This window comes from Chiloscyllium plagiosum, chromosome 23 (assembly GCF_004010195.1).
Source record: "Chiloscyllium plagiosum isolate BGI_BamShark_2017 chromosome 23, ASM401019v2, whole genome shotgun sequence".
Taxonomy (NCBI): domain Eukaryota; kingdom Metazoa; phylum Chordata; class Chondrichthyes; order Orectolobiformes; family Hemiscylliidae; genus Chiloscyllium; species Chiloscyllium plagiosum.
The window spans coordinates 4,935,455-4,959,442 of NC_057732.1; the positions used below are offsets into that span (position 1 = coordinate 4,935,455).

The 23,988-nt window shown below is 45.8% G+C and overlaps 1 protein-coding gene across 3 annotated transcripts in view; it reads left to right on the forward strand.

The window, feature by feature from the left end:
• Positions 1 to 2,039: 2,039 nt before the first annotated feature.
• itpr2 (inositol 1,4,5-trisphosphate receptor, type 2) overlaps positions 2,040 to 23,988 on the forward strand; it is a 241,261-nt gene continuing 219,312 nt past the window's right edge. For all 3 annotated transcript variants that reach the window (XM_043713352.1, XM_043713350.1, XM_043713351.1), the window contains exon 1: positions 2,040 to 2,288. In XM_043713352.1, the coding sequence (XP_043569287.1) occupies positions 2,200 to 2,288 (89 nt within the window). In that variant the 5' untranslated portion in view covers positions 2,040 to 2,199. The remainder of the gene's footprint in view (positions 2,289 to 23,988) is intronic.

Here is a 23,988-nt window from a genome sequence, read left to right on the forward strand (position 1 = left end):
TGGGCGGCACGGTGGCACAGTGGTTAGCACTGCTGCTTCACAGCGCCAGAGACCCGGGTTCAATTCCCGACTCAGGCGACTGACTGTGTGGAGTTTGCACATTCTCCCCGTGTCTGCGTGGGTTTCCTCCGGGTGCTCCGGTTTCCTCCCACAGTCACAAAGATGTGCCGGGTCAGGTGAATTGGCCATGCTAAATTGCCCGTGGTGTTAGGTTAAAGGAGTAAATGTAGGGGTATGGGTGGGTTGCGCTTCGGCGGGTCGGTGTGAACTTGTTGGGCCGAAGGGCCTGTTTCCACACTGTAAGTAATCTAATCTAAATTTGGGGAAATGTAAGGTCATGCAGGAAGAACAGAGGAGCTGGTTATTATTTAAATGGGGAAAGACTGCAGAAAGCTGCAACACAGAGGGATTTGGGGATCCCCGCGCATGAATCACAAAAAAACCCAGTATCTAAGTTCAGCAGGTAACAGGGAAGGCAAATAGTTTTTATTTTGAAGAGAATGGAGCATAAATGTAGGGGGGGGAGGGTTGCTAAAACTATACAAGGCATGAGTCAGACTGCAGCTGGAGTACTGTGAGTCATTTTGATTCCCTTATCTCCTGGCATTGGGGACAATTCAGAGAAGGTTTACTGGGCTGACCTCAGATATGGAGGCACTGAATTATGAGGAGAGGTGAAGTAGGTTGAGTCTGTACTCGTTGGAGTGGAGAAGAATAAGAGGTGATTTTATTGAAACATGACAGATTCTCACAGGAATTGACAGTGTCAATGTGGAAAGGGGGCTAACACCTTCAACATATTGTCTAGCTAACACCAATTGTAACAGTTAACTTGAGAATGCAACTTTTAAAAAATGTATTTGTGATTTACACATGAAAGAAGTGAAACTATCATGGTATTTGAACAGATTAAAGACTCAACAGATAAGCACATGGATGATTTTGGGATAGTGTAGGGGGATGAGCTGAGAATAGTTCACAGGTCGGTGCAACATTGAGGGCCGAAGGGCCTGTTCTGCGCTGTAATGTTCTATGTTCTAATCAAGGTATTTTTCAATGTATAATTTCAGTTATATCACACTGTAAACTTTTGCTATAAATTCTGTGCCTTACAATTGTGTTCTCCACAACCACCTGATGAAGGAGCGTCGCTCTGAAAGCTAATGTGCTTCCAATTAAACCTGTTGGACTATAACCTGGTGTTGTGTGATTTTTAACTTTGTACACCCCAGTCCAACACCGGCTTCTCCGAATCATTCCTCTTGTGGGAGAGTCTAGGTCCAGAGGGCATAATGTCAAAGGGGTTGCACATTGCGTATGAGGAAAAATTATTCCTCCAGAGGGCTGTGAATCTGTCAAGTTCTTTACCTCTATTGAGGCTGGGTCATTAAGTATATTCAAGGCTGAGAGACAGAGTTTTAGTTAGTAACAAGATCAAGGGGAGGAAAGTGAAATTGAGGATTATCAGGTCATTGAATAGCAGAAAAGACTCGATGGGCTGAATGGCCTACATTTGTTCATGGAATGTGGGTGTTGATGATAGACTGGGAGATATTTAACTAAATGATAAAATGAAATGCTCATATAGCTAGGACCAGACAGAGGCAGAGTTAAACCTCAACAATGGAGGCACGCTATTGTTTTGGGGTGGGTTCAGAACTGGAGTTGGGCCAGGGCTTGCCTGTGAACGCGTGTGTTTGCCCAGTTGTGGACTGCAGAAGTTAATCAGAGCAATGTGGGAACTTGCTGGGGGGAAGGAGGGCGGAGTAACCAGCCCTGAATGACATTCCTCCACTCACTTCCGCGTTGCTGCTTTTGTCTCATTTTTACTTTTGGTGTGTGTGTGTGTTCTGAGTTTGTTTCTGCTCTGGGCTGAGTTCACAGAACGAGTGAGTGAAAGAGAGAGAGAGAGAGAGAGAGACTGTGTGTGAGTGAGTGAGTGAAAGAGAGAGAGAGAGAGAGAGAGACTGTGTGTGAGTGAGTGAGTGAAAGAGAGAGAGAGAGACTGTGTGTGAGTGAGTGAGTGAGTGAGTGAGAGAGAGTGTGAGAGAGTGAGTGTGTATATATATGTGTGTGGGAGAGTTACAGAGAGACAGCCAAGTCCTGTTGTGGCTCTCCTCTCTTGGTGTGTCCAGTCACAGGGCTGGGAGCAGAGTCCTTCAGCCTCCCTCTCTCTCTCAGCCTCAGTAAGATGAGATAATGGAGAAACTGTCCAGCTTCCTCCACATTGGGGACATCGTGTCCCTGTATGCCGAAGGGACTGTCAATGGCTTCATCAGCACACTGGGGTGAGTGCCACTTCCGAACGCGTTGCAGCTAAAACTGACACACACACACAAAAAACTCCTGCAAGAAATTCAAGTGCAGACTAAAACTTTCAACGTTAGGCTGACTGCATGTGTTGCGTGTTCAGGCAAAGGCCCCTTTTCCTTATTCAAGACTGTGGCAAAAGTCGGAAGTCTGATTTGTTTATTTTTTTTAAGAAAAAGGGAGGCTGTAAAATGAGATGGTATTGAAATGTCGAGGTGGTTTTGCAATACAGCAGAGTTAAATCCATGTTTTAAACAGGCATTACTTCCCCTCACTTAAGAGTGTTGTGGGGTGGGAAGGTGGGAATGTTTGACTCTTCTTTCCCCCTCCGTTACCCCCGACTTAGGGCAAACTGCTCCTCCACAAAAGCCCGATTAATTAGATACATATCAAGGAACGTTTAGAAAGCGGAAATCTCCCAAGCGGCAGTTGTGTCTGTGTGTGTGTGCGCTGTGGGGGCAGACTTGTTGCACTTAGAATTTCCACCTAATTTCTCAGTTTGCAGTTCTCTATTGTAAGTGAAAACAAAACCAATTCCCCCCTCACGCCGGCCTGCACCCTTTGACTGCAAAAGTCTGACTTGTAGTAACTTTGTTTTAGGTGGCATTGGGGGGAGCAGTGTTATAAAGTACTTGGTAAGATATGGAACCCCTCTAGGCCAATTTGAAATGGGGGCCTTTTTGTTTTGGAAAGGGCCGTTTGTACACATTTGGGCGTCACAGAGAGTGAGAAATTTTGCCCTTAACAGAACAGAGCAGAGCGAGAAATTGATTAGACGCCAAATTGTCTCTCTCAGGCCAGGCATGGGTTTGGAGTTAAATTGGTTCAAAATGGGGAATACAGAGCAACCTGCATTTGTGTAGCACCAGGCTGGATTGCAGCATGTCATTGGAGCACATTAGAGCCAAGGAAGTGTGTTTGTAAGGCGTGGTCGTGTAGGAAGGAGCGGCAGCCCACTCGATGTACATAGCAAGATCCCACAACCAGGTTGTGAGCAGATCACCTGACTTGGTGTTTGTGGAGAGTGTGGAGCTGCTGGGAAAGTACAGCAGGTCAGGCAGCATCCAAGGAGCAGGAGAGTCGACGTTTCGGGAATGAGGTTTGTGAGCCGAGGGGGTGATGAAGGCCTTTTGCCCGAAATGTCGACTCTCCTGCTCCTCGGATGCTGCCTGACCTGCTGTGCTTTTCCAGCAGTACCACACACTCAGCTCTGATCTCTGGCAGCTGTAGTCCTCACTTTCTTCTCTCTGTCTTGGTTGGTTTGGTCAGGGGATGAGCATTGTTCAGGATTACCAGGGGGAACGCTGCATGTCGGGGATTGGTTGAGAAAGTACCTGGGGCATGTGCAATGGCTGTGCACCATAGTCACTGGGTGCCAGGGTCCTGTTTACTGACATGCCACTCTGTCTTGCTGTGTGCAACCCGTAGACTGATCAGCTACTATTGGTCAGACAGACACTCTTTGATGCTTAATTCAACTGGGGTACGTCCTGGGCTACAAGAAAGTTTTGACTGTGGGTCAGTTTTATTTGTGGCGAGGGAGATTTCTTATGCAGTGTCTGTGTTGTGAATGATGCCTTGGTCTCCGACAAGGTATCTCAGAGTACAATGGGATTTTGATCAGATGGGCAAATGGGCTGAGGAGTACAAAAAGAGTTTAGATAAACATGAGGTGCTGCCTTTTGCAAAGGCAAATCAGGGTAGGACTTATACATTTAATGAGAAGGTCCTGGGGAGTGTTAATAACCAAAGAGTCCTTCAAGTGCATGTTCATATTTCCTTGAAAGTGGAATCACAGGTAGACAGGATAGTGAAGGCAGTACATTTTTAAAAATAGATTCCCTACAGTGGGGAAACAGGCCGTTCGGCCCAACAAGTCCACACTGACCCTCTGAAGAGTAACCCGCCCAGACCCATTTCCCCATATTTTCCCCTGACTAATGTATCTAACCCAGGCATCCCTGAACAATCTGGGCAATTTATCACAGCCAATTCGCCTAACATGCGCATCTTTGGATTGTGGGAGGAAACCCACACAGACACGGGGAGAATGTGCAAACTCCATACAGACAGTCACCCGAGGCTGGAATCAAGCCCGGGTCCCTGGCGCTGTGAGGCAGCAGTGCTAACCACTGAGCCACCACTGGTGTTTGGTATAGATTAGATTTTTTAGATTACATTACAGTGTGGAAACAGGCCCTTCGGCCCAACAAGTCCACACCGACCCGCCGAAGCGCAATCCACCCATACCCTTACGTTTACCCCTTACCTAACACTACAGGCAATTTAGCATGGCCAATTCACCTGACCCTGCACATCTTTGGACTGTGGGAGGAAACCGGAGCACCCGGAGGAAACCCACGCAGACACGGGGAGAACGTGCAAACTCCACACAGTTAGTTGCCTGAGGCGGGAATTGAACCTGGGTCTCTGGCGCTGTGAGGCAGCAGTATGTTTGCCTTTATTGATCAGTGCATTGAGTAGAGGAGTTGGGAGGTCATGTTGAGGCTGTACAGGACATTGGTTAGGCCACTGTTGGAATCTCAAAGATGGTAAACTTGAGAGGTTCAGAAAAGATTTACATGGATGTTGCCAGGGTTTGGAGGATTTGAGCTACAGGGAGAGGCTGGGGCTGTTTTCCCTGGAGTGTCGAAGACCTTATTGAGGTTCGTAAGATCATGAGCATGGATAGGGTAAATAGACAAGGTCTTTACCCCAGGTAGGTGGTACAAACCTAGATGGCATAGGTTTAAGGTGAGGGGGGGAAAATATAAAAGCGACTTAAGGGGCAATGTTTTCACAGAGGGCGGTACGTGTATGGAATGGGCTGCCAGGGGAAGTAGTGGAGGATAGTACAATTACAACACTTAAAAGGCATCTGGATGGGTATGTGAATATGAAGGGTTTGGAGGGATATTGGCCAAATGCTGGCAAATGGGACTAGATTGATTTAAGATATCTGGTCGGCAAGGATGAGTTGGACCGAAGTGTCTGTTTCTGTGCTGTATAACTCTATCTTCTCTTGCCTGAGCTTGTCCTTCAATGCAAACTCCAGGCCTGACTGTAATACAGGAAGCCCATTATTGAGTGTCCACAGTGAATCCTGCTTCAGTCGAGTCTCAGCAAGTTTTTCAAGTGGAGTGTTCACTTCCACACTGATACCAAGTGAGCTATTGGATTCCACATTACAATTAGTGGCATTTTTTGAGATTTATAATTGTGAAAAAGGTTTAAAGTACAGATAAGTTTATTGTATGTTTGTTGAATCTGCACTTTTTATTTATTTATTTCATTTTGTGGGATGTGGGTATTGCTGGCTGGGTCAGCATTTATTCCCTGTCCCTAGTTAGTTACCCTTGAGAAGGTGGGGGTGAGCTGCTTTCTTGAGCCGCTGCAGTCCACCTGCTGTGGGTTGACCCACAATGTCATTGGCGAGGGATTTGGATTTTGACTCAATGACCGTGGAGGAACAGTTATCTATTTCCAAGTCAGGGTGCTGAGTGACTTTTGAGGGGAACTTGAAGATAGCGGTGTTCCCATTATATCTGCTGCTCTTGTCCTTCTCGATGGAAGTGGTCGTGGATTTGGAAGGCGCTGTCTGAGGATCTTTGCTGAATTTCTGCAGTGCATCTTATAGATAGTACACACTGCTGCTACTGGGCATAGGTGGTGGAGCGACTGGATGCTTGTTGATGTGGTGCCAATCAAGCGGACTGCTTTGTCCTGGATGGTGTCAAGCTTCTTGAGTGTTGTTGGGGCTACACCCATCCAGGGCAAGTGGGGAGTATTCCATCACACTCCTGACTTGTGCCTTGTAGATGGTGGGCAGGTTTTGAGGAGTCAGGAAGTGAGTTACTCACCACAGTATTCCTAGCCCCTGGCCTCCTCTTGTAGCCACTCTGTTTATGTGGTGAATCCAGTGAAGTTTCTAGTCCATGATAACCCCCAGGATGATAGTGGGGGATTCAGTGATGGTAACACTGTTGAATGTCAAGGGTGCGGTCTTGCAGTGTTCTTGTTTTCATTGAATCTGGTCAAAATTTAATCGGATTTACATACAATCCATGTCTCATTTGTCAGTTAGAAAACTCTCCTTTAGAGACTTGGGTACGGGCCATCAGTTGTAATGCTATTGCTAAACAGCTCATGATTCCTCCTGGATGCTTTATGCACTTTTGGAATCATAAGGACACTATATCTGGAATACTGTGTTCAGCACTTCCCCCTCCAGAAAGATATCTTAACCTTGGAGTGGCTGATTGATCAGAATAACACCAGGGTTAGGTTATTTCACACTGGCCAGGCCAGAATGCATTACCCATCCCTAATTGTCCGTTGAACTAAGTGCCCTCTGGCTTGCTTGACCAATGCTTTCAGTTGTCAGCCACACTGCTGTGGGTCTGGAATCACATGCAGGCCAGACCGGGTAAAGATGGCAGTTTCCTTCCCTAAAGGGCATTATGGAAAAACCAGATGGGTTTTTACAATTGGTGATTGTTTTATGGTCACCACCATTGAGACTAGTTTTCAATTTCCAGGGTTTTAATAATTGAATATAAATTCCCACTGGCTGCCATTGGGGAAGTGAACCATGGCCCCAGTGTGATAACCTGAGCGTCTAAAACTACGCGTCCAGTGACATCACTGCACCACCATCACTTCCACGTTAAGATACAAGGACCGGGTGAAAAGGGGAAGCTTGTATTGCCTTAAGTGCAGAGGATTAAGGGGCGATCAAATTGAGACATGTATCATGATTGAAGGATTTGACTGTTTTGACAGAGACAAGCTATTTTCTCTGGTGCCGGAGCCTGAAACAAGGAGGGAGTATAGGTAGACCATCTGAGGTTAATGACAGGGATACTGCTTCTCCCAAAATGTTGTTTTGCTCAACTGAAAATTCTATGCCTGAGATTGATAGGTTTGATTGATAGGTTTTTGTTGGTCATGGCTTTTAATCATAAGGGAACTGTGGACTGAAGGGTCTGTTTGCATGCTGTAGATCTCTGTGACTGTATGGTGGTGGATTAGAGTCCAGATACTGATCAGCCATGAAAGGCAGAACCAGTTCAAGGGGCTGAATGGCCTTTTTGTTTCTATCATCCCGTGACTGACAGAGTGGAACGGATGCACTGTGCTTTAGAAGTATCGAGAGTACGCTGAAATCAAAATGTGACGTGCAGAATTCTTCCACGGTCTTCGTTAAAAATCACGCAACACCAGGTTATAGTCCCATAGGTTTATTTGGAAGCACTGTGATTTTTAACTTTGCCCACCCCAGTCCAACACCGGCACCTCCACACCACGTCCACCTTCCTTCTCTCTCTCTCTTTGGCGTGTCATGCTGCACGTGAAAAGAGAGCTGGGTTGCATGTATACCTGGAGCCCTGTGACTAAGGGCAGGGTAACCTCCTTGTGGCAGGGGCAGAGACTGGTAACGGGGTCCCGGGAAACTGTTACAGAGATCTCGGCCGATGTCAAGCAGTGGCTGGAGGATCAGTGGAGGAGGAACGAGAGAGAAAGATGAATTCTATTGCAGTAAAGTCTGCCATTGTATTCAGTGTTTCAAGGCACTGGAGCGTGGTGATACTTTGCGTATAACGTGTGAGAGAACACTTTTCACTGTATTTTTTATACGTGTGACGATAAATCTAAATCTAATCAAATGAGCTATAGGGAAGGGCTGAATAGGCTAGGGCTGTTTTCCCTGGAACGTTGGAGGCTGAGGGCTGACCTTATAGAGGTTTATAAAAATCATGAGGGGCATGGATAGGGTAAATAGACAAGGACTTTTCCCTGGGCTAGGGGAGTCCAAAGCTAGAGGGCATAGGTTTAGGGTGAGAAGGGAAAGATTTAAAAGGAACCTAAGGGGCAATGTTTACATGCAGAGGACAGTACGTGTATGGAATGAGCTGCCAGAGGAAGTGGTGGAGGCTGGTACAATGACAGCATTTAAAAGGCATCTGGATGGGTATGTGAATAGGAAGGGTTTGGAGGGATATGGGCCAAATGCTTGCATGGGACTAATTTATTGAGGATATCTGGTCAGCGTGGACGGGTTGGACCGAAGAGTCTATTTCCATGCAGTATGGCTCCATAACTCCAAATCTAATCTCATCCCCTCCTAATAGTACTAACTTCGTAAGATGATTTAAGTATGACATCTCCATTTGTAAAAGAAATTGCAATGGAAAGTGTGCCTCGTTTCGAAAATTAGTAACAAATCACAAGCTTTTAGAAGTGATAAGCTTATCGCCATTTCTGTTGTTTCAAGGAGTGAAGCCGACTCACTGGAATGCAGGATGAAAGCACCGCCTGAGGCTGGTGTTTCTGACTGATTAGAAAGACAATCCTGCCAACCATCAAAATTCCCAACAGGGAAATTTGTAGATCTGTGAAAGCTTGGAGAATGTGCTGATTTCCCTTCATTTTCAGTGGATCTCTGTCTTTTGGTGTCAACTGAACTTTCATAGTGAAACTCTTTATTTAAGAAAACGAAATAGATAGTGAATGAACTTCTACACTGAGGGTCCTGGTGTGTCACTGGAAGGTTATTTAATACAAGTCTTTGGTGCTGACATGCAGGAGATAAGGGAGGGAGGCGAGGTGGCATTGCGGTCTGGCAATGTCATCCCAGGTGAGTCTTTGGAGATAGAGGAGCAGGGTCTAATTGAGCTCCTTTTTAAAATTAGGGCCAAGTTAATGAAGAAGCATTGATCATGAGAGCCAGCCTGGAAATCCCTTTAGGTATCTCACTAACAGCTCAGTGGTTGGCACTCCGGCCTCACAGCGCCAGAGGCCTAGGCTTCAGCCTTGGGCGACTCTCTGTGTGGAGTTTGCACATTCTCCCCATGTCTGCATGGGTTTACTCCGGGTGCTCCGGTTTCCTCCCACAGTCCAAAAGCTGTGTAGGTCAGGTGAATTGGCCATGCTCAATTGCCCGTAGTGTTAGGTGCATTAGTTAGGGGTAAAATGTAGTGGAATGGGTCTGGATGGGTTACTCTTTGATGGTCAGTGTGAACTTGTTGGGCCGAAGGGCCTGTTTCTACACTGTAGGAAATCTCAAAACAAAAGGGAATCTAACCCAGATTCTTTTTAATTCACTTGTGGGATGGTATAGACTTGATGGGCTGAAGGGCCCAATCTGTACTGTATACTGTTATGACTTGAAGGTCCCTGGCAAGACCAAGATTTGTCGTCCATCTTGAATTGGCCTGAGTACTTTGTTAGGGCATGTCAGAGGTAGATCAGAGACAGCCACATTACCGTGGGTCTGGAGTTACATGTCGTCCTGACCAGGTAAGAATGGCTGATTTTTGAAATGTATTTATTTGTGGGAAGTGGGTGTCACTGGCTGCTTGACATTTATTGCCCGTTCCTAATTGCCTTTGAGAAGGTGGTGGTGAGTTGCCCTAAAAGGTATTAGATGACCAGATAGGTTTTTTTATGACCGTTGAATGTAGTTTTCATGGTTGCAATCACTGAGCCTAATTTAACATTTCTGATCTATTGATTTTTATTTAAATCTCACCAGCTGCCATGGTGAGATTTGAACCCAGGTCCTTGGAGCATTAGCCTGAGCCTCTGGATTAATAGTCCAATGGTATTACCACGATGTAACTGCCTCCTAAAATGCTGCTGATGTCCCTGTCGCTCAGTACAAGAGTGGTGTTTTTTTTACACAAAAGATGGCATCCTGCTGATCCTGTTTGGTATTGTAGTTTTGTTTGGTGCCACCATTGATAGTTGTGCCAACAGTGTAACTCTGAAATTCCCTCCCTCCACCTATCTTCCCTCTTATCAGAGTGTCCTTTGAATCTCCCTTTTCGCCTGACCTGAAAACCCCTCAACAGTGCTCCTGTGAAGTGCTTTGCTACTTTAAAATAGCACCTATTTTAAAGGGTGCTATCCAAATGTGATGATTTGGAGATTAGATTAGATTAGATTAGATTAGATTAGATTAGATTAGATTAGATTATTGAACCCGGGTCTCTAGCGCTGTGAGGCAGCAGTGCTAACCACTGTGCCACCGTGCCGCCCACAATCACCTGATGAAGGAGCGTCGCTCCAAAAGCTAGTGTGCTTCCAATTAAACCTGTTGGACTATAACCTGGTGTTGTGTGCTTTTTAACTTTATCCAAATGTGAGTTGTTGTGGCTGAGTGGTTAGCACTGCTGCCTCACAGCATCAAGGACTCGGGTTCGATTCCAGCCTTGGGCGACTGTCTGTGTGGAGTTTTCATGTTCTCCCCGTGTCTGTGTGGGGTTTCCTCCCACAGTCCAAAGATGTGCAAGTCAGGTGGATTGGCCATGGGAAATGCAGGGTTACAGGGATGAGATATGGGATGGCTTAATGTGGAAGCCATGGGCTGAATGGCCTGCTTCCACACTATAATTCTATGAATTTGTCTTATCTCTTTAGCCTGCCGTGCAGTCACATCGACTGGGCTGACTGTGTGGCACAGCATTGTGTCGTAGTCCTTAACACACACTATTTCTGACTAAAGGCCATCAAAAGCTGCAAAACCTCTGATTTTGACCAACCTTTGTCTTGTTTTGTTTATGAAGAAATTATGCTTTTTCTGTTTAAGTAGCACCATTCAAGTCCTCAGAGGGCTGAGCGACTGCAGTAATGTGGGAAACACCAGAGAAACTGTGCTGACAGCAACACCCCATAATCAGCAATGTGATAAAGATCAGTCTGGTCTGTTTTGTTTTGAGGTTGGTCAACAGATTAAACATTGAGGTGGGTACTGCTGGAATCATCCTTGCTCATCAAAGTAGTACCATGCGGCCTGTCATAATCATCCCAGGGATTGCTGGAGTCTTGCCGGAGAGTGTCAGCTGAAAGACCCCCCACCTCTGTAGACCAGTTAAGCCGTTACTGATGTATACGGTCTGGCCTAATCCATTAGCAGTAGCATGTGATTGATATTATTCTTAAAGCCATGAGGAAGGGTGGGAGGTTGGCCTTAATTGTACTGGAGACAGTTTAATTGTATACTTAAGGACATTGTGTATTTAGGCAGGATGCGATGTATTGAGTCCTTTGTGTTTAACTAACAGGTCCCCTAGTAATGACAACCACTGTGTCTTTCTTGATTACTTTAATACAATCTAAAGAGCCCATAAAATTAAGCCATTTTGTATTGGACTTGGCCAGTGGTTCCAGTCTTGTTTACATCAGTAATTTGTAATTGACTAAAGTGAAATGTGAAGAATTGCTGAAATAGATGTATGTCTCATGAAATTGTTAATCCCAGGCCAGATTACTCAAATTCACTCGCTTCCTGTCTTTTGAAAGCTGTCCTGCCTGTATCCTGACTGTCACTGACTCTTAGTGCTCTTGTAGGTGCTGACTCGACAGTATCTTCTGGTGAGGTGAGGCCTCAGTTTTACATTTCTCATTCTCCTGTCCAAACTCCTGCATGGCCTCACCCTTGCAGAGCTCTATAACCTCCTGAAGGCCTCTGGGAATGTGTCCCTCCAGTTCTGGCCTTGTGTGTTACAGTCCCTTCATTTGCCACTGCCTTTCAGTTACCAGGGTCGTAATGTTTCCAATTGCCTCCTGAAATGCCTCTGACTTTCTCTCTCACAAACCAGAGTAGGCCATTCAGCCCCTTGAGCCTGTTCATGGCTGATCTGATTATAACCTCAAAACGCCTTGCCCTGATTAACCTTTGACTCCTCCCCTTGCTTCATAAGAATCTATTCACGTCTGCCCTGAAAATATTCAAAGATTGCTGTCTCCACCAGGAAGTGAGTTCTGAAAACACTGAACCCTCTGTGAGGAAATATAATTTCACCTCCTCCCTCTATTAAATGGGCTACCTCTTGTTTTTAAGCAGTGGTGCAGGCCTATTCCTGTTCAACTATTCCTCATAAGACAATCTGCCCATTTAGTCTTGTAAATTTTCTCTGAACTGCATCTTTCCTTCTTTAAATGAAGGGACCAGTACTGTCCACAGTATTCCAGGTGTAGTCTCACCAGTACCCTGTGTAACTCCATGGGGCGGCTCAGTGGTTAGCACTGCTGCCTCACAGCGCCAGAGAACCGAGTTCAATTCCCGCCTCAGGCGACTGACTGTGTGGAGTTTGCACATTCTCCCCGTGTCTGCGTGGGTTTCCCCCGGGTGCTCCGGTTTCCTCCCACAGTCCAAAGATGTGCAGGTCAGGTGAATTGGCCATGCTAAATTGCCTGTGATGTTAGGTGAAGAGTAAACGTATGGGTGGGTTGCGCTTCGGCGGGTTGGTGTGGACTTGTTGGGCTGAAGGGCCTGTTTCCACACTGTAAGTAATCTAATCTAAATTGCCCATAGTGTTAGGTGCATTAGTCAAAAAGAAATGGGTCTGGATGGGTTACGGTCTGGATGGGTTACGGTCTGGATGGGTTACGGTCTGGAGGGTCGGTGTGGACTGGTTGGACCAAAGGGCCTGTTTCCACACTGTAGGGAACCTAAAAACCTCTTTGCTTTTGGACTCTGTTTCCTTTGTGATAAATTGTAATATTCTACAAGTTTTCTTCGTTGTTTGCTGTAACTGTCAGCAATCTCTCTAATTTTCTATCCGGCTGCGTGGGCCTCGGAGACCGGCCTGTGGCAGCAACTTCCAAAGCCGGGAATTAATGGATAGTATCCCGGAGCTGCTGCTCTCATGGCTTATGGAACTTTGGCTGTATGTCTTTGTGAAAACCTCAGAAATCCAGATCCCTCTGCATCTCCGATTTCTGTAATTCCTCACTCTTCGTTCTTCCTGCCAAAATGGTCAGAAGTGAAATTATCTCACAATTGTGTTTTCTCGCATAGCAAATTTCACCACAGAGTCGTATAGCACAGAAACAAACTGTTTGGTTCAACTCATCCATGCTGTCTCGATATCCCAAACTGATCTAGTCCCCATGCCAGCACTTGGCCTATATCTCTACAAACTTTGATTAGATTAGATTCCCTATGGTATAGAAATAAGCCCTTCTGCCCAACCAGTCCACACCGACCCTCCGAAGAATAACCCACCCAGACCCATTCTCTATCCTATATTTGCCCCTGACTAATGCACCTAACACTATGGGCAATTTAGCACGGCTGAATCACCTAACCCGCATATCTTTGGACTGTGGGAGGAAACCAGAGCACCCGGAGGAAACCCACGCAGATGGTCATCCGAGGTAGGAATTGAACCCAGGTCCCTAGCACTGTGAGGCAGCAGTGCTAACCACTGAGCCACTGTGCCACCCCACTCTTCCCATTCATGTGCCCATCCAGAATGCCTTTTAAATGTTGGACCAGCCTGCACTGCTTCCTCTGGCAGTTTCTTCCATGCACTCACTACCCTCTGCACGGAAAAGTTACCACTCGGCTCCCCTTTCAACCTCGCCTCTCTCGCACCCAAACCAAGTTTTGAGCTCCCCTACCCTGAGTAAAAGACCTTTGCATGGCCGTCATGATTTTGTAAGGTCACCCCCTTAGCCTCCATCGCTGCAAGGAAAATAGCCCCGGCATATACATCCTGTTCCTGTAGCTCAAACCCTCCAACCCCAGCAGCATCCTTTCAAATACCTTTTTGCAATTTTTTTGAGTTTAGCAATATTGTTCCTCTAGCAGAGATGGCGTGGAGGTGCTGGTATTGCACTGAGGTGGACCAAGTCAGAAGTCACATGACACCAGGTTATAGTCCGACAGGTTTATTTGAAACGACAAACTTTCGGAGTGCTGCTCCTTCAGCAGGTGGAGCGGAGGGAAGTGTAACAGGCTCAGAATATATAGCCAGAGAGATAATTGCAAGATAATTCCAGGTGATTGAGTGTCAAAAGATCGTACAACTGGTGAGTGGAGTGTTGACAGGCTGAATAACAAGCCTCTGCAAGTGATCTAAAGTGTCAGATGGTGAGAGTAAAGTGCCAACAGCTGAATAGCTAGTAAAGCTATGATCCGATTAAGGCAGAGAGATAATTACAAAAAAGTCAAAAATAAGATGGTGATCTACGTGGCACTGCTGGTCACAGTCCTCCAGTCGGAGAAACAACCTTCCACTATCACCCTCTGTCTCTTACCTTCAAGCCAACTTTGTAGCCAACTGGCAAGCTTCCCCTGTATTCCATATGATCTAACCCTGCTAACCAGCCTACAGTGCCGAACCTTGTCGAAAGCCTTGCTGAGGTGCATGTAGATAATTTCCACCACCTTCATCAATCCTTTTTTGTCACTTTTTCAAAAAACTCAATCAAATTAGTGAGTTCTTTAAAATACACTCAATCAAATTAGTGAGACACAATTTCCCGCGCACAAAGCTTTGTTGACGATCCCTAATCAGTCCTTTCCTTTCCAAATACATGCAAATCCTGCCCCTCAGAATCCTCTCCAACAACTTGCCCATTACTGACGTCAGGCTCGCTGGTCTATATTTCCCGGTTTTTCCTTACCACTTTTCTTAAACAGTGGCACCACGTTTGGCACCCTCCAGTCTTCTGGCACCTCACTAACAATGACACAGGTATCTCAGCAAGGGGCCCAGCAATCACTTCCCTAACTTCCCACAGAGCTCTAGGGTACACCTGATCATCTCTCAGAGGTTTATTCACCTTTCTGCATTTTAAAACGTCCAGCAACACCACCTCTGTAATATGGACATTTTTAAAGATGTCACTGTTTATTTCCCTACAGGCGGCACGATGGCCCAGTAGTTAGCACGGCTGCCTCACAGCACCAGGGTCCTGAGTTCGATTCCCAACTGTCTGTGTGGAGTTTGCACATTCTCCCCGTGTCTGCATGGGTTTCCTCTGAATGCTCCGGTTTCCTCCCACAATCCAAAGATGTGCAGGTCAGGTGAACTGGCTATACTAAATTGCCCACAGTGTTAGGTGTGTTAGTCAGGGGTAAATATAGGGTAGGAGAATGGGTTTGGGTGGGTTTCTCTTCAGAGGGGCAATGTGGACTTGTTGGGCCGAAGGGCCTGTTTCCACACTGTAGAGAATCTAATCTAATCTATATCTTCCATGTCCTTCTCCACGCTAAATACTGATACAAAATATTCGTTTAGTATCTCCTCCATCTCCTGTGGTTCCACACAAAGGCTGCCTTGCTGATCTTTGAGGGGCCCTATTCTCTCCCTAGTTACCCTTTCATCCTCAATATATTTATAGAATCCGTTTGGATTCTCCTTAACCCTATTTGCCAAAGCTATCTCATGTCCCCTTTTTGCCCTCCTGATTTTCCTTTTCAGTATACTCCTGCTGTCTTTATACGCCTCTAGGGATTTACTCGATCCCTGTTTTGTTAGAACTTGCCAACCTGTAGTCCAATCTGTTCTAATATTTCCTCTTAGGCCCCAGTGTCAGTTTTAGTCTGGTTAATCTCCTGTGACTGTTTTGAAGACACTATTTGAGAGTGGTGTAATGATGAAATGTGTGAGCTCTGGATCTGTCTGGAACTAGGGAATGGCGCACGCAAATGTGGCAGAAGTAGGATTGACCATTTGAGGGGGTGATGTTTTGGCTTTATGGCAGAAATTGATAGTGTAATATTGTCAAAGCTGAACCGTTTTCCTTGCGTTTTGTGCATGTGTGTACACTTTCTGGAATTACTGGATCATCATAAGTTAGGACTGCATGAGAATCAACAATAAACCAAGCAGCCTTTGATATAATTGACACTGGTGGCCATGGACTCCAGAAAATCAGACCTATGCAGGCATTTCAGTTCATGTTTGGGTGATGTATGTTTGCTGTAATTGCGAACTTTGATTTAAAAGGGTAATATGTGGAGAATTGAAAGAGAACTCTGCTACGAACTATGATCAAGTGTCATTTAATCAGGAGTCAATTTTCATAATATCAAGAAATATGAGGCAATTTTTCAAATGAGTTGTATTTTAACATCTGCTACATCTCCAGTGAGAGCGAGACAATACGTGTGTAATGAGCTGTCCCCATGAATTAAGTGGCCCTGAGTACAATCCTGCTTAATACCATTCAACCCTGCATAACCATTTCCTCAAGGTAAATGCTGACCCAGCTAGTGATTTCCACGTTTCGTAAATGAATGGTGTGGGGAAAAAAAACACCCGTCATTAGAATCCCATTTTGGCCCATCGAGGTTATGGTGACCCTCTGAAGACTATACTATCCAGAACCCCACCCCATAACCCTACTTTCCCACATTCCAACTAGCTATACATCCCTGAACATAATGTGGAAATTTAGTGTGGCCAATCCACCTAACCTGCACATATTTAGATTGTGGGAGGAATCTGGAGCACCCGGAGGAAACGCAGACAGACAGTTGCCCGAGGCTGGAATCGAACCCAGGTTCCTTGCGCCTTGAGGCAGCAGTGCTAACCATTGAGCCACCATGTTGTGTGACTACCCTTCCTGACACGGGCTTATTAGGCCTGTAAACGCTGCACCAGCTGACAGAGAGATGACCGTTCCAGGAAACCGTGTAACCAACATTGACGGGGAGTCAGTGTGAGTTCATTTTCGGCGCAAGATGAAGATTGAAGATCCCTTTAATCCTTCTCGCTGAATTCCCCCCCCCCCCCCCGCCACTTAGGGGACTGCAGATCCTCTGACCTGTCCTCTGAGTGCACATGTACAGTAACCGGTATTGTAGCATTTACAGAGGGTGTGGAGTGAAGTTTAGTGTGAACAATTTCTGATCGAGGGATTGAAATCTGTAGTTGAGTTCTAAGGCCTTCCTTCCCTGAATCTTATCCGGAATGCCTTTCTGTTCGTCTCAGCCCAGTTCAGAAGTGGGTATCCAATTCTATCCACATTTGCAATGTATTAACTACGAGAAGGATTCTAATATATGAGACTAATCTTCTACAAGTTCTCTATTTGACTTGTCAGCAAGACTTCTTTTTTCGCTGTAAGGGTGTGAGAGAGTAGTGTTTAAACCTGCCTTGTCTTGGCCGAGATAATGAAGTGAATTGCACATTGCTCAATAATTTGAACTGAGGAATTGAGAGGACTTTAACTCTTTGTGTGATTTGAGTGCAGCGTTTAAAATGTTGCACGAGGCTTGGATTTAGGAAGCTTTTTATTTGTCATACAGGAAATAATGTGTATTGTGCATTAAAATGGGTGTCTGCCTCATGGTTAGAATGCAGAGTGCCTTGCATTTATAGAATAGATTTTACAACTGCTGCAGGTCTTGTGCACCAGTATTAAAGCCAATTAAATCCTTTTTAAATGCACTGACAGCAAAGTGAGAGTGACCAGATGAAGCAGTTGTGATGATTAGAATTAGAGAATGGAAGTAGGCCATTCAGCCCATTTTGTTAGCACTGGCTCTCTCTAGGAGTATTTCACCTTGTGCCAGCTCCCAGCTCTGTTTTTTATCCTGTCACCCTGTATATTGCTGCCTTTTTCAGCTCACAGGTCAGGATGAAAACCTGCCTCTAATATCTTCAGGCCACAAATTCCAGATTATAACCACTGACCGTGCGGGAGATCTTTCTCCACGGCGATAAAATCTGGGCCTCCCGCACCATTTTCTGAGATGTCGGACTGATAGTCTCTCTGCAGCAGTACCATAGGTTTCACTGCAGAGCCTGATCGTATCCTTAAGCTGAGAACCCGTGTAGATTTTTCACCAGTTGGGAAGTACGATGGGAAAGCGGAATTAACCATCTCAATTTTCGCAAACGTTTTAGTGTCAAAACTTCGCTCTTGTGCACTCAGAAGTTGTGGACTGTTTTGTAGTGTCACCCCTCTGTTGGCACACTGATCACCCTGGGCATCATTTTCAAACTTGTAAATTGCACATGTGGGGTGAAATGTAATGCCAGTCTAGTTGAGGTTTGGTGGGTATTTATTCAGGTGTCTGGGTGCAAGATGAAGATGCTGTTAACTTCTGGCTTCTGCCTGATTGAAATCTAGGGCACTTGTGATGTAAAATATGATTTTTAAAAAATATAAACTAATAAGTAAAAGGGCATAATTTGGGAAAACTGCAGGCTAGGTCAGATAGGCAGTCTGTTCTGATACTAATCGTAAGGAGGCAATTAATTCCCACTTCAGGATCTTGCCCCCTTGTGGTTGGACAGGGGGTTGCCAAGCAAGGAGACTGAACAGCATTTTGGGGTTGCATGAAGGGTTCTGGAGTATGATTGTGATTGGTGAGGGGGTGGAAGGGGAGTCTGTGGGACTTGTTTAGAGACTGTCTACTCGATCAAGGAGCTGGCGTCAGGGAGTGAGATGATTGTGACAGTCACCCCCTTTCTCCCCTCTCCCTAAACCCTTCTAATCTCCACTGCTTAGACACCTCTTGCCCATGAACCCCACCTTGCCCTCTCCCTCGAGTGATCAGGATCCCTCAAGCATTGGCTTCTGGTGGGTGCACTACTGGCAGCAGCCACTGCTCCCAGTGGCACTGGTGAGCAATGGATAGGTCCGTCCTCTGGCCCACAGTTCCTGAAGGTTTGAGTTGTGCCCCCAGGTTCCTGAGTTTGAGAGAAATGTAATGCTGTTTAATAGGCTCTTTATTCAGAGACAGATGAGGCTTGGGGCTGCTGCTGGTCTTCCATCTGTCAGGTGAGATCCTCCATGTTCAATTCTGCCCACTCTATGGCTATTGATGTTGCATCCATTTCATGTTCCACTCGGGCATATCCCAAAGGTACAACAACAATCACTCCTCAAAGGTACTTCACTGGTTTCTCCTCAGGAAGGATGTATTGTCCTTGGAGGGAGTAAATGTGGGTTTACAAGAATGATGCCTGGACTTAAGGAATTAACTTGTGTGGAGTGATTGCCCAAATTAGACCTGCTTTCTTTAAAACTTAGAAGGTTAAGAAACGATCTGATCAAAGTCTTCAAAATATTAACAGGAAAAGACAGGGAGGGTAAACTGTTTCCACTGCTTGGCGATTCTCGAACTAGGGAGCATATTCTGAGAATTAGGGCCAAACCGTTTAGGATAGATGTTCGGAAGCACTTCCACATACAAAGGTGGTAGATGTTTGGAACTCTATTCCACGGATGTGCTGGATCACTTGTAAATTTTAAATCTCAGATAAAGTTTTTTGTAAAGAAAGCCGTTAAGGGATATGGGCCGTAATCACGTCAATGAAGTTGGTCCCAATATTGGCCAGACTCTCATTGAATGGTGGAATAGGCTCGAAGGGCTGAATGGTAAGTAGCACTTTCCCCTGCCACCGCAGGATCTGTAAAACCTGTGCCCACACCTCCTCCCTCACCTCCATCCAAGGCCCCAAAGGAGCTTTCCACATCCATCAAAGTTTTACCTGCACATCCACTAATATCATCTATTGTATCCGTTGCTCCCGATGCGGTCTCCTCTACATTGGGGAGACTGGGCGCCTCCTAGCAGAGCGCTTTAGGGAACATCTCCCAGACACCCGCACCTCTCTCACTGCAACTCCCAGGTCATTTCCTCAGCCCTGAAGCTCTTCAACCATGTCCTGAAACCTAGCTTATCTCTCCACGCTTCAGGCTCTCTGCCTTTATTCCTGATGAAGGGCTTTTGCCCGAAACGTCGATTTTGCCTGTCCTTGGATGCTGCCTGAATTGCTGTGCTCTTCCAGCACCACTGATCCAGAATCTGGTTTCCAGCATCTGCAGTCATTGTTTTTACCTCGAAGGGCTGAATGGTCTACTCCTATCCCTGTGGTTGCGAAACTCATTGGAATGTCCTGAGACCACGAAAGAAGCTGTTGAAACAAGTAGGCGTAACCTTCAGGTTAAACCACTGCCGGTTGCCTGTCCCTGATAAGGGGGCAGCCCTATGGTTTATTCATTAGTGGCAGCGACAACAGACTTTAAAATTCTTTCATGCATTGCTGTCAGTGGCAACCCAAAATATCCTTGAATTTGCTGAACTATTTCAGAGGGCAGGTAAGAATCAACCACATTGCCGAGGGTCTGGAGTCACATCTCGGCCAGACCAAGTAAGGATGGCCGTGTCCTTCCCTGCAGGACGTTGGTGAGCCACCTGTGTTCTTAGTGTTCAATGATTGTTTGTTCCAAAGCCACCACTCCTGAGGCTGGTTTCATAATGGATGAACATGCCACAGACTTTGCTCCTGCAATCCCTCATGTAGTTTGATCCTGTTGACCTAGATTAGTAGGTGGAGAGTGAAAGCACGGTGTGGCCTTAGCTCTTGGGTGGATGTGTGCGGGGTTGGGGGTGGTTAGTCCAAGCAAATTGGGCAACGAGGAAAGAAGACCGCACTCAAATCCTGAAGAGACTGAGAGAAAAATCCAAGGGTGCTGGGAGTGGAATGCAAATAGAGGCGGCAAATGGAATTGTTTCTTAAATTGCATGTCTTGGTCGTAAGGTGCACTGGAGCAATGATACTCAGCATGTAGAATTCGCAGTCGTCACACTAGGTTAGTTGTAGAAGGAAACTCTTGTATACAGCCAATGGGATCTGCAAGTGCACGTGTACCTTCCACTCAAGTTGGAACCAGTTGACGTGAACGCCCCGAATTGATCACCCGTTTCCAAATTAGTACGCCAATGAGGCACCTTTAGCAGATGATTGACTATATTCTTACTCTTGTCAGTAACTAATGAGGCCTCACTTTGTGCTAAGTGTTTTATAGCATGAAGGCTGCGGTCCTTGCGTGACTTGAGATTGCAGCCAATTTGAACACTAATGGTGCAGCTAGCTGAAGCATTTGGAAAGCCCTGAGAGGTTTATGGAGGGTGACGGGTTGAGAAGAAAAACCTTATGTTTTTTTAATGTACATTGGTGGAGATTTATAATTGTGAATATTAGTCAACAACTCCGATATTGTATAGTGCCTCTCCAAGAATGCTCAAAAGCAAACTAGATTGATATCCATCAGTCCTTGTACAGTAATTCCTAGGCGACTACACTTGTTGCAGCCAGTGCAATGGTACTTTGGAGCATCCGGAGCGAAAAATAACAATTAAATTAAAGCATTTTCCTTTCTCCACTTTTTCTCCATGTTTTTTTCAAACTCCTTCCCTCTGCCTGCCTTTCTTTCTCCTTCAACTGCTAATGAGCCCCTCTCGTGACCCTTGACGTGGCCCCTGCCGGGGTTATGATGAGTGTTTTGATGAAAATTCACTGCCGTCGAATTGAGGGGTGGGAAACACATGAGGGAGTGATAGCAGCCTGTATTGCATTGTGGGTGCTCTGAGTTGAATGGACCAGGCGATAGTGTGCAGAATCTCCAAGATCGAGTGGCTGGTTTGTACTGTCACAGGATGGTTATATTGGATGGTTAAATGTGTTGCCCTTCTGCCTTTCAGATGGTGAGCTGCCATCTTGAACTAGTAAGTGATATAATTAGCAAGTTTTTTTAAATTCTTTTATTCTTTGGGCTAAGCCCAGCGTTTATTGCTTGGTTGTCCAGAGGGTAGTTGAAGAGTCAACCACATTGCTGTGGGTCTGGAGTCACATGTAGGCCAGACTAGGTTAGGACAGCAGTTTACTTACTAAAGGATAATTGTGAAGCAGATGGATTTTTCTAACAGTCGATCCATGGTCATGATTAGACTCTTAATTCCAGAATTTTATTGCATTCAAATCCCACCATCAGGGATTCAAACCTGGGTCCCCAGAACATTACCTGGGTCTCTGGATTAACAGTCCATTGATAATATCATTAGGCCATTGCCTCCCCATTTAAATTTGGAATGGTTTGGTCTTATTCTGAGTTTTTTTGTGCACAGGACATATCTAGGGAGTTTTCCACATTATTGTTCCTTTTGCCCAGGCACGTCCTGAATGTAATTTTCCACATTGTTGGGCGGATGCCAGTGCTGTAGCCATACTGGAACAGCTTGGCGAGGGACATGACTAGTTCTGGGGCGCAAGTCTTCAGTATTATGGTTGGAGCGTTGTCAGGGCCCACTGCCTTTTGTAGTATTGTTATGTAGGGATGTTGCTAATGTTTCCCTGCTGCAAGGGTCAAGGCTCTGTTCAGTTGAACACATCAGACAAAACAGGCTCTTTCAAACAATTGCCTGCAACACAAGTTTTCTGTTGTCGTCTTATTTTAGTGTGTATTCCACAGAATTACTGTGGCATAAACAGGGACATTTCCAACTGCAGTGGGCGAGGAGCCAGCGAGCAGGGAGCAACTTCTCAAACGTAAATGATTGATGAATTGCTTTTTTTTTAAAAGAATTCCAGGAAAAAGGAAAAGAAAAATGTGTAACAGGTGCAAAGGGAGCAAAACAATGGAGGCCCCAAAGGAGCATTGGAAATGCAGGGGGGAAGCTCAAAAAGCATAGGATCCCTAGAGTGTGGAAGCAGGCCATTCGGCCTTTTGAGTCCACACTGACGCTCTGAAGAGCATGCCACCCAGACCCTGCTAAAATTGTGTAGGTTGGGTGCATTAGTTAGGGGGTAAATGTACGGTAATAGATTAAGGGAATGGGTCACTCTTTGGAGGGTCGGTGTGGACTTGTCAGGCCGAAAGGGCATTCTATGGAATCTAGCCCTGTAGCCCTGTAACCCTGCATTTCCCATGGCTAATCCAACTGACCTGCACATCCCTGGACCTTATGGGCAATTTAACATTTCCAACCCACCTGACCTGCACATCATTTGGACTGTGGGAGGTAACCAGAGTACCTGGAGGAAACACACGCAGTCACTGGGAGAATGTGCAAACTCCACACAGGCAGTTGACTGAGGTTGGAATTGAACCCAGGTCCCTGGTACTGTGAGGCAGCAGTGCTAACCACTGAGCCACTGTACCGCCCCTAAATAAACAGCTTACAAGAGAATATAAACTGATCCGTCAAAGGGCAGATCAGTGACAGATGGAATTCAACCCTGATTAATGTGAGGTGATGTACTTTAGAAAAGGGAGTAAGATAAGGGAGTAGTCAATGAATATCAGGACTAGGAAGCACAGAGATCTTGGGTCCGTGTCTGCGGATCCCTGAAGGACTAGATGATAGGGTAGTTAAGAAGGCAGACGGGACATTTGTTTTTATCAGGAAAGGCAAAATGCTGGAAATCACAGCAGGTCAGGCAGCATGCATGGTGAGAGACCAAGCTAACTCTCTAGATGACTCTGAAGAGTCATGTAAACTCAATGTCAGCTCATTAGAGCTGGGATTACAGAGATGGTTCACCTGAACGTTGCCTGAGATGGAGCACTTCAGCAATGAAGAGGGACTGAATAAGCTCTGGGTTACTTTCTTTATAGCCGAGAAGGCTGAGAGGGGACCTAACAGAGATGTCTAAAGTTATGAGTCATGGTCAGGGTGACTAGAAATTAGCTGTTCCCCTTAATGTGAAGGATTGAGAACAAGGGGACATGCTTTTCAAGTGAAAAGCAGGTTTGGGAGGAATTTGAGGATTTTGGATTCACCCAGAGGATGGTGGGAGTCAGGAATGCACTCCCTGGATGGGTAATTGAGACCGGAAACCTCACAACCATTTTAAAACGTGTTTTGATGCTTCAAGTATTCATCCAAAGCCGAGTGCAGGAAGGTGGAACTACTGTGGGTAGTAGTGTATTTTTGGTGGGACAGATTCGATGGGCCAAATGGCCCCTCCTGTACTGTATAGGTCTATGAGTTGATGATGTTTCTGAGAAAATTGCAGAACTGGCAAGTGTTGCAGGAGATGTTTTAAATGTGGGGCGTTAGGCAGGGGCTGGCGGAAGAGGGATGTTGGTTGATAAGGTGGAAGCGGTAAAGAATTTGGTGATCACACGAGGTCACGAGCC